The sequence below is a fragment of the Ceratotherium simum genome, chromosome X, assembly GCF_057802395.1.
Source record: "Ceratotherium simum simum isolate JZ-2026a chromosome X, ASM5780239v1, whole genome shotgun sequence".
NCBI classification, from domain to species: domain Eukaryota; kingdom Metazoa; phylum Chordata; class Mammalia; order Perissodactyla; family Rhinocerotidae; genus Ceratotherium; species Ceratotherium simum.
In genome coordinates, this window is record NC_141940.1 from 33,417,752 (window position 1) to 33,429,315 (window position 11,564).

The following is an 11,564-nucleotide window of genomic DNA, read 5'->3' on the forward strand; positions in this document are numbered from 1 at the left end:
CTTAAGTCACTTGAAATTTCAGTCAAACCACCTGCGACTCACATAAACCTTTTCAACTCATGAATGAAATATATAAAATGGCTCCAGAAATACCTCGAGTCCTCTTCTCCCATAATCAAATCCTTCTCAGTTTACTTTTAAGCTTACACATAACATTATAAAGACTTCATTCTTAGTGTCATCTTGACAGTGCCACATTAATGTCACAGGATTTTTTGAATCCTTTCCTTTTGAATATATTACTATTTGGAAGCATTTTCCCATCTCACTCTGACCCAATCCAAATATCATATAACTCCCTAGTACTATGAATGAACAAACATCAGAGAAAGAATAGCAAATAGTAGTAGTATTACAGAAAGCAGAATGTTGTACATTCCATATAAGATGAGCTTTTTATAAAAATGTCATTCTCAAATAGGCTTTATAGAGATTGATTGTCACAGTTCACATTCAACAAGTTGGTATAAGTCTCATATCTGCTACCTGGCCAACAGCATCAAGATACTTTGACTTACAGTAGTTGTTCTAGAAGAGGGAAGACAGAAATATACTCTGGGGGCCGGCCCCGTGGCTTAGCGGTTAAGTGCGCGTGCTCCGCTGCTGGCAGCCCGGGTTCGGATCCCGGGCGCTCACCGACGCACCGCTTCTCCGGCCATGCTGAGGCCGCGTCCCACATACAGCAACTAGAAGGATGTGCAACTACGACATACAACTATCTACTGGGGCTTTGGGGGAAAAGAAATAAATAAATAAAATTATAAAAAAAAAAAAGAAATATACTCTGGTATCCATCCAAGTCTACAATAAAGAGACTCTCTGGGTCAATAATACATTATTTTCCCACTTATTTAGCCTTACTCTGAGGCTGTTCATTACCCTAGACTACAAAGGATTTTGTTATGGTGTTGACATTTAAGTTTTCTTAAAAATGGTTTCTTCTTTCACCACATTTAGACCCATAAGGGATAGCACTGGCTTCTCTTTAAACTATCAGCAGCCCTGTAATATGGGTTCAGGTTTAATGACTATACTCTCAGCCTCTATATACAATTCACTTAACTAATAGGAAATTCAATTTTATCTTTGGTATTTTTCCATTTTTGTTATATTTATCCCCAAATTGAATTTCATGTCAAGGGGTCACTTGTGCAAGGGAAGACAAGCACACCAAAGCAGAGTGCAGAAAAACAACCTATGTAATAGACAGCAGGAGTTTGTCCTGACAGTCAGTAACACAGGTAAATGAAACTCTGTTTAAAAGATGAAAAGGATATCATGGGTATATTTTAGACTTGAAAGTAATCATTCACACATTTGTTTCATTTAAACTGTCTCTTAAATCACTTTTCCTGAAATAAGACTAAAATATAATTACAAATGAGAGAACTAAGGCCCAGAGAGAGGAAGTGATATGCCCAAGGTTAGCTAATGGCAGAACTGGGATTAGAACATAAATCTCCTAACATGAAGAGTTTTGAAAGTCATGCTAAGATTTTCAAATGCTATTCTATGGTCAGTGGTTCTCTCTCCTGGCTGTTCATCAGAATTACCTGGGGAGATTTATTTTAAAACACAGAGTCCCTATCCAAGATTATGATTCAGTAAGACTGGATGTGGGATTAAGTATTTGTATTTTTTTAAAAAGTCCTCCAAGTAACTCTAATGTTTAGCCAAAATTGCAAACAACTGTTCTGAGCAACGGAGAATCTTCAAAGAGCATAGGAGTGAGATTATCAAATTGATGGTTTGGGGAAATATCAATTTGTGATTGCAGAATAGAGTGAGACTACAAAAAGAAAGACTAGTTATTTTGGGGTAAGCAGAGGGATGGCAATAGTCCAAGCATGAAGAGATAAAAGTGTATACTAGGGTGGTTTCAGGGAAAAAGTATAAGAAGAAGTAGTCCTCTCTCTATCCACCTCAGATGCAATGGGAACATTGACTACAGGGGCCTCCACAGTCTCATTCTCTTCTACCCATACCCTTACAAACACAAAGCTCTTCCCCTAGAGCTCACAATATTCTCACTAAATCACCAGTTATCAAAGACCTCCCCAGGTCACAAAAGAAATGAGGCCAAATTGAGACGGAGGAGGAACCCATAGAGAGATATTCTTAGAACTATAGCAGGAAAAAAAAAAAAAAGGCGGCGGTGGCAGAGAAACACCTCCCTGGAAGTACTTATTATATGCAATAGGAAAACAAAGGCAGTCATACTGTTCATTTCAGTATAATTCATTATTATGTGGTATAGTAATAAAAATATGAAAGCTAAAGCAGCTCTGCCTCTTACTAGTCAGACCTTGAGAGTCTATAAAAGGGAATAACTATTTAAATTACAAAGTTATCTTATATATTAAATAAAAATGCAAATGTAAAAAAAAAAAAGAACTATGGCAGGGGAGACAACTTCCTAGAATTCTCAATTTGACCCTGAAATACATTATTGTATAAAATATTATTATAAATGGCTGTTGCAATCCAAATATCAGTGCACCAAATCGACTTTTGTGCATTACCCTAGAAACCTATTCACCCTTTATATTGTTCCTACGGGGGGAAATTCTTTATGCATCCAACAGCTGGCATACAAATAAGATACTGGGATATAACAACACATTTGTCAGCTGGGAACTGCCTGTATATGATTAAGTACCAACTGAATAACATAGAGACTAAATGCTCCAGGATTGCAGAGAAAAGACAGACTACTGTGTACTGGGATGGCTGCAAAATCCTTGTGGCAAAGGTGGGTAAGATGGATTGGATTTGAATGAGGGGAATGATCTGGGCACTCCAAGAAAGAGAAACAACACAAGAAAAGACCTGGAGCCAGGAATTAATATAGTATGTTCAGGAAGAAGATCAGTTTGGCTAGAATGGAAGATTAGTGCTGGAGAATTATGGGGGAAAGATTAGACAGATAAGGTAGATGATAAAAAGCCTTGAGTGTCAAGAGCTAAGACACAAGTAGTGAGGGTTATGGATGGGGGTGAGGGTAGAATCCCCTCTAGCACAGTGCCATGTCAATCTACCAGATAACAAGCACTTACTGAGAGCATTCTATGTGCTTCGCAATATGCCAGGTATCACATGAAACTGGGTAATTGATCAATGCTTTTTAAATAATAGAGAATTTATATTGTCACTGCACAGCTATTTGAAAGGAAACTTCATCTTTTGAAAGGAAATCATCATCTTTTCTATCTAATAATTTTTTTTTTTAAGATTTTATTTATTTATTTTTTCCCCCCAAAGCCCCAGTAGATAGTTGTATGTCATAGCTGCACATCCTTCTAGTTGCTGTACGTGGGACTCGGCCTCAGGATGGACGGCGAAGTGGTGCCTCGGTGCGCGCCCGGGATCCGAACCCGGGCCACCAGCATCGGAGTGCGTGCACTTAACCACCAAGCCACAGGGCCGGCCCTATCTAATAATTTTTATTTCATTTGATTGTCTTTAGAAACTAAGTCCTTGTTTTAAAGGGAACTTGTTTTAGCAAAAACTGTAGAGCTGCCTAGACCACAAAAGGAGGATAGTCAAAGGAAACATGAATGATGGGTACATTTAATATAGCATTCAACCTTTAAAAGCAAATATGTTTGTTATTTTACAAGTCAAGTTCTGCATGGGTCTCAATAATACAAAAGAGCTTTGTATAGTACAGATCATTTATCTCACCTCTGGCCAAATGCTGACTATTTCATTTCTCTTTGCACTTAGAACACTGATATGGTGTCACCTCAGGAGAAGCCTGTATGGCATAGTACTCGTCTAAACTAATGCAGGGTTCAGACATCAGTATTTAAAATACCAACTGCATGGGCTGGCTCCATGGCTTAGCGGTTAAGTGCGCGCACTCCACTACTGGTGGCCAGGTTCAGAGCCTGGGCGCGCACCGACGCACCGCTTGTCCGGCCATGCTGAGGCGGCGTCCCACATACAGCAACTAGAAGGATGTGCAACTATGACATACAACTATCTACTGGGGCTTTGGGGAGAAAAAAAGGAGGAGGATTGGCAATAGGTGTTAGCTCAGAGCTGGTCTTCCTCAGCAAAAAGAGGAGGATTAGCGTGGATGTTAGCTCAGGGCTGATCTTCCTCACAAAAATAAATAAATTAATTAATTAATTAATTAAATTAAATACCAACTGTGATGAAAGTCAAGAGAGTAGGAAATTTTAACCTTGAAGGTGCTTCAGATGCAAAAGGGAGGAAAGTATGCTTCTGCTATATAATCTTGAACATCCATTCTATGCTAGATTTTCCAGAGATAAACTTAGTATTTGGGATTTCATAAATATTTCATATCAAATTCATAGATATTCAAACTGAAATATAATTGAAAAAATGGTATTAGAAAAAGATATCTATGCCCCCAACATAAAAATGTACCATGAGACTGAAAAAAGATCTTAGGTGTGGCCTAAGTCAAAGTAACAATGAATTTAGCAATGACATTCCTTTAATTCTTTTTATAAGTGGTTACTTATTTGACTGATAGGTAACAAGAGAGTCTCTATAGTCCCTTCCAGCTCGAAAATTCTATTAATAAGATTAGAAAATTTAAGAAAAAAACTGTGTAGTGTAAGAAGTATTTCTGCTTCATAGAAATTCTCTTAGATACATGGTGAATGTTTAATAAATACTTTAATTGAACTGATTTGGCACTTAATAGCTACTGACACTAAAAGATTTTCTCATGTGTATGCATGTGGCCTGTAAAAAGTACTTAATTTTTCTATTTTGAGTTTTTTTTTTCCTTTGAGTATACAGATGTATGTTAAGTGGATCAGGATTAATAGATGGTTTCACAGCAGAAAAAAACCCTGGGAAACACCAGAGCTCTTGATTTTTCAAACGTAATGGTTATTTACAATCTTATTTAAAAACTCAATTACTTTTTTAAAGTTTCAATTATTTATAACCTTAGAATGTGTTGCAGGGTTTTTTTAAGTGAAATCATACACAATTTTAATCCCTGGACTTTGTAATTCCAGAGACCACCATTTGACTTGTTGCATTGCAACGGAATTGTACAATAATACCTACAGCTAGAAATCAAAGATCTTATTAGCTATGATTTAGAGATGAAATCCAATTGCTGCTCAGCCTTTCCATAGAGAAGAGAAAACAAATCCTTTTGAACCCGGGTAAGATGTGTAAGGACTCTTTCAACATCGTCTATGAGGTTATGGAGAAGGTGTCCTTAATGCTTCGTTCATGCTACTCTCTGTAATGATATTCCTCACTGAAGCTATCTAGAGAACACTTAGGAGAACCATTTGGTCCAGGCCTCACCAAAGAGCCTCAAATTTGAATTCTTCACCTAAGTAAGATATACTTAATCTCATAAATATACTGTCAGAATTGAAGAAAGACAACATTCCTCATACAGTTTAAAACAGATCACACTGTTTGAGGTACCATATGAATAATTAAATTTTTATATAAATTATATAATTAATTTTCTTGTGAAAAGCATAATTATATTGCTGTGTATTTTAAAAAGTGTTGAAAGCACTATTTTATTATTTAGAAACATTTAAAATACAGCCCAATTTTTGTAAACACCTTTTTGAAATTTTTTAAAATACTTAAAATACTAGAAACCTCAAAAAATGTGACTTAGGTTCTTAACTTCTGAGAGACTCTGACTCTACATACTTCCAGAACACTTTAAACAACATATAATTGCACGTATTTACTTAGCTGCCTCTCCAACTAGATTATGAGCTACTTGAAAGGAGCCTATGGTTTATTTATCAGTATACTAAGTGCCTAGCACAGTGCTTAATACAGAGTGGATGCTTTATAAACATTTGTGGATCTATGATCCAATACATCTCACAAGCAGAAAGCGTTCCTCTCTTTCAAACTACAGTACTTTTGCCTTAGTCTCCTTTAGATAGAAGTGGTGAGGGGTCGGCCCCGTGGCTTAGCGGTTAAGTGCGCGCAGTCCGATGCTGGCGGCCCGGGTTCGGATCCCAGGCGTGCACCGACGCACCGCTTCTGAAGGCCGCGTCCCACATACAGCAACTAGAAGGATGTGCAACTATGACATACAACTATCTCCTGGGGCTTTGGGGGAAAAAAAATAAATAAATAAAATCTTTAAAAAAAAAAAAAAGAAGTGGTGAATAGGGCAGTGCAGTTCCCATTAAGTTCTTGCTGTTGCCAGTTCCAATTTTAGTCTTATTTTTGCCTTTTATTTCTAAAAGAAACCTATAATACTTTCTGCGAATGTTTACTAGGGACAAGAAGGAAAATAAATTTGTAGAGCCTTTTTCTATTTTAGTACATCTTATTACAATGGAAATAATAGCCATAATACATAAATAAATAATATAAAATTATATATGTAATATATAAAGAATATAAAATTGCTTTTCTAATGCATACGTGTTGTTATCCAAAGACAAAGATATGTATTGTCAAAAGTATTATTTTCACTTTAATAAGAACATGGAGAAATTTATTGGAAAAGTATGGATTTTTCATCAACTCATAGAAACATGTACTTGCTCTTTATGATGTATTTTTCTTGGCTTCAAACTGGAAGAGCTTTTAATGACTAATCAAAAGTTTTGCCTATTCCCCCTGAAAAGATCAAAACCTGTACTCCCATTTGTCTGAAACGGTATAAATAGGGATATGGAGAACCAATGTTTAAGAGCATGAAATAGTGACCTAAGATTTTTTGCAACCCTGTGATTACAAGATTTTACTCTCACACACAACCTCCTACTAACTTACCGTATTCAATTCAACATCTTTTCTCAGCATTTCAGCTATGATTTGAGCCAATCTTTTCCAAACCAGACTCTCCAACACCCTCCTAGCTATAATCATCTACTTAAATGACAGTGCCTCCTAAATCCCTTGAATCTGCTATTGTCCAAGTTACATCAAACAACCACCCCCCTCAGCCTCCCAGAGCTTGACGTTATCTATTGTTTAAACCCCATCTTTCAACCGGATGTGTGTTTTTTTTTTTTTGGTGAGGAAGATCAGCCCTGAGCTAACATCCATGCCAATCCTCCTCTTTTTTTTTGCTGAGGAAGACTGGGCTAACATCTGTGCCCATCTTCCTCCACTTTATATGGGACACCGCCACAGCATGGCCTGACAAGTGGTGTGTCGGTGTGCGCCTGGGATCTGAACCCAGGTCGCCAGCAGTGCAGTGCATGCACTTAACGGCTACGCCACGGGGCACCCCTCAACCCGATGTTTTTTCATCTCTCTCAAGTCTACTATATCTCTAAAGTTCCAAATCTAGAGAGAGAGGAGGTAACTACGCCAACAAGCCAAATTGCTAGCTACCCAAAAGTGAGGCCTTAGACCCACTTTCTGAAGGACATACAGCATACATTTACTCAACTTTTTCCATGTCAGGCACGGTACTTTGTGCACACTATCTGTATTATCTCATTTAATCCTCGACAACTCTATGATGCAGATACTACTCAACTGAGGAAACTCAGGCTCCAAAGGATAAAGCAACTTGCACAAGGTCACACAACCATTGAACTTTTGGGATCAGGCCACTCTGCAACTGTGGCCCCTATTTCTCTGCATTTTGAGAGAAACCAATTGCTTTAGTTATTTATCAATTTATATTTTTACCCCTATAAGCAGCTGCTAAAACACCAATCAGTGAAATCAACACAAAGAAAAGTGCAGGAGGGAGCGGCTCCATGGCCTAGTGGTTAAGTTCGGTGCACTCTGCTTTGGCAGCCTGGGTTGGGTTCCTGGGTGCGGACCTACACCACTCATTGGTGGCCAGGGTGTGGCGGCGATCCACATACAAAATAGAGGAAGATTGGCACGGATGTTAGCTCAGGGTGAATCTTCCTCAACAATAACAACAACAAAAAATAGGAAGTGCAGGGAGCATTAGGTTTTACCTCAGTGCTATAAATTCCCCTTAGTTTTGGGATTATCCCCCCATTCAGGGTCCCAGTGACAGGGCAGGGCCTAGAATAAGGCAAGTCAGGCACGCACCTCAAGCATAAAATTTAAGGAGGCTCCAAAAAACTCAGTATCTGAGATAAAAATAATATTTAACACAATATTTTCAAAAATAAAAATCAATGCAAGAACAATCCCTGAAGAACAAAATAGCAACAACAAAAAAAGACCAGATCAGACCCTGTACTTGTACAACCTTGTCTCACTTACCTCACTCTAATTCCTTTATTTATGAAAAAAAATTATTTACAAAAACAGGTGACCAGCCAGACAGCTGTAGTTTGTCCATTTGATTTTTAAAAATATTTCATTAAAATTTTATTTAACTCAATCACTGATTTTTGGTGCCTCCTTAAATTTTGCATCCTTGGCAAGTGCCTCACTTGCCTCACCATACTCCCAGCCCTGTCTAGTGACCAAATATTTTTTTTTTTTTTAAAGATTTTATTTATTTATTTTTCCCCCAAAGCCCCAGTACATAGTTGTCTGTCATAGTTGCACATCCTTCTAGTTGCTGTATGTGGGACGCGGCCTCAGCATGGCTGGAGGAGTGGTGCCTCGGTGCGCACCCGGGATCCGAACCCAGGCCGCCGGCAGCGGAGCGCACGCACTTAACCGCTAAGCCACGGGGCCGGCCCACCAAATATTATTTTTTAAAAGTCATTTTAATGCCACAAAATACTTTGGAGCTCATGTTGGAGCTGGGGGTGGGAGGTAAGCAGCAGTCTGGAATCCAAAAGGACTATGTCTTAGAACAGTAAAGCCTGCTGATACCAATCATGAAATAGATTGTTAACACCTTAAAAAAACAAAAACAAAAACAAGAAAATGTCTTAGGTGCTTTTCATGGCCATTCCCCCTCAAAGGTAAGGGGGGAGTGTAGGTAGCTTCCTCAACCTCATAAAAGGCATATATAAAGAACACACAGCTAAAATGATGATTAATGGTAAAAGACTGAAAGTTTTCCCCCTAAGATCAAAACAAGTCAAGGATGTTCGCTCTCACCACATTTATTTAACATTTCACTGGAAATTCTAGCCAGGGCAATTAGTCAAGAAAAAGAAATAAAAGGCAACCAGATTTGAAATAAAGAAGTAAAACTATCTCCATTCTCAAGTGCCATGATCTTGTATATAGAAAATCCTAAGGATACACACACAAAAATTAGAGCTAATAAACAAGTTCAGCAAGGTTGCAGTATACAAGATCCATACACCAAAATAAGTTCTATTTCTATACACTAGCAATAAACTATCTAAAAATGAAGTTAAGAAAGCAATTCCACCAAGAAGACCATTCAATTGGGGAAAGAATAGTTTTTTTAACAAATGATTTTTGAAACAACTGGATATCCACATGTGAAAGAAAAGTTGAATCCTACCTCACACCATACACAAAAAATTGACTCAAAATGAATCAAAGACGTAAATATAAAAGCTAAAACTGGAAAACTCTTAAAAGGAAACATAGGAATAAAGCTTCATAATTTCTTAGATATGATACCAAAGCATAACTGACAAAATAAAAAATAAATTGTACTTCATCAAAAATAAAAACTTCTGTGCTTCAAAGGATGCTATCAAGAAAGGGAAAAGACAATCCACAAGATGGGTAAAATATTTGTAAATTGTATATCTGAGGAGGGTCTAGTATCCACAATATACAAAGGACTCTGACAACTCAACAATAAAAAGACAAATAATTCCCTTTCATTTCAAAAGTCTACCCTCCCTGCTCTGCTGCCTCACCCTCATTTCTAAGGTCCACTCTGCTTGCTCCCTATCACTTCAGAGGTCCTCTCTGATTGCAATGCGCTGCTCATTTCTGAGGTCTGCCCTCACTATTTACTCTTCCACTCTCATTCCTAAGGTCCACTCTCCCTGCTCCTCCCTCTCCCCACTTCTAATAATTGTCCTCACTACTGTTCCTTATCTTATGTTGTAGGTCTGAACCCCTGCTCCTTCCTCCTCATTTCTAAATTCAGTCCTTCTTCTCTCTCCCCATTTCTAAGGTCAACCCTCCCTGCTCTGCGCCCTTCCATTTCTAAGTTTGGCCCTCCTTGCTCCTTCCCTCCATACTGGAGGTCCGCCCTCACTGCTCTGCTCCTCCCCCTCTCATTTCTAAAGTCGCCCTTGCTGTTTGCTCCTTCCTGCATTGCTAAGGTTTTCTCTTTCCCTGCTCCGCTGTCTCCCCACCCTACCCCCACCGCCGGCGTTTCTAAAGTCAGCCTCCCCCCTCTGCTCCCCCTCCCTCGTTTATGAAGCCTGCCATCCCTCCTCTCCTCCCCCTCCCCATTTCTAAAGTGGATGATAGCATGCAGAGGTCTGAGATAAAAGACTAGAGGGCGCCAGCAGAGGGAAATGGTGGTCTAGCGTGAATAAGCACCAACCAAAAAGCAAGCAAGCAAACACGCCAGCCCTTTGCCCAGTCTTGCTGCCGACTGTCACTCCTTGCAAACTAGCCTAAGGCTTGCTCCTCCTACCCCTGGAACCTAGTCACTTGTGACACGTGCCCAGACTGTGAGAGGGAATGTGGCCCATTGCCTGCAGTGTGTGGCCCCACGTGTGTGGGGGGTAGCTTACCCTCATTCCTTAGGAGAGTAAAATATACGGAGAGAGCCGGCTTTTTTCCCCCCTCCTGCCCCCTTCCAACAATCCTTAGTCCCCACTCAATTTCCGTCAGCCTCGGCCAGTTTCCCACCTAAGAAGAGAGGGTGGGAAACAGGGGAAAAGAGGAGCAGAGGGGAGGGGCAGGGCTTCATCTCAGTGGGGCGGTTGCTGAGCACCGAGGGGAAGCCACCCCACCCAGGGGTGTGTGCCTCGGAGTGACACTCCAAGCCTGCCCAATGGCGAGCTCTCCTGCTCAAAGCCAGCCAGTCCAGACTAGGGGGACAGGGATCCGGGATCTACATACCTAGAGACATATCTAGAAAGGTCATCTTTCCCCCATTTTGGGGGTCTGTCAGCACCTTTCCAGAAAGGTTGGAAACCGAAGCCATCTCCTCAGTGTAACTGCACCACACGCTGAGCTGGACTCTTGTAGTGCCCCTCACTGCCCGCTAGGGGTCCTGGTGAAACTCGTCCTCCAATCACAGTCTTTCTCTTCGCTGTTGCTAAGGCCTAAGGGGTGGAGCTTGGTATATACCCCTTCCCAGGTCTCCTATCAGGAACTTGGTTCACAAAAACAAAAAAGAAGACGACCCGCCAATTTCTTTCCCGCTCTTTCTACTGTCTCTTCTCTCGTGCATCTGCCGCTCAGTCAGCAACAGCTGTTTTTTTTCTGTGACCTCTTGACCTTTGCCTTTCATAGCTCTTAGAAGAACCCATTTCTCCTCTTTGCTGTTGGCATTCCTGGCAAATAAAACCTTGTGTTCTTCATGTGATGTACTGGTTCTCTGCTTCTCTCACATTTCAAGAGCTACCACGAATCTAGCAGTTAAAGTATGATAGGAAAAAAATGCTCTAAACCCTTTGCAGAATATAAAAGTCCCTCCATAATCTAATCTCTGCTGATCTCTTCAGACTCATCTTTCAGTACCCCACCACATGGAACGACTTGAACTTTCTAGAGTGTGCTGGTAGAGCTGCTTC

At 39.9% G+C, this 11,564-nt stretch overlaps 1 protein-coding gene across 1 annotated transcript in view; it reads right to left on the reverse strand.

Annotated features, from left to right (window-relative positions):
• The window catches only part of LUZP4 (leucine zipper protein 4), a 36,511-nt gene extending 25,539 nt beyond the window's left edge, over positions 1 to 10,972 (reverse strand). The window contains exon 1 of the mRNA XM_087426418.1: positions 10,888 to 10,972. Within this exon, the coding sequence (XP_087282544.1) occupies positions 10,888 to 10,972 (85 nt within the window). The remainder of the gene's footprint in view (positions 1 to 10,887) is intronic.
• Between the last annotated feature and the right edge of the window lie 592 nt (positions 10,973 to 11,564).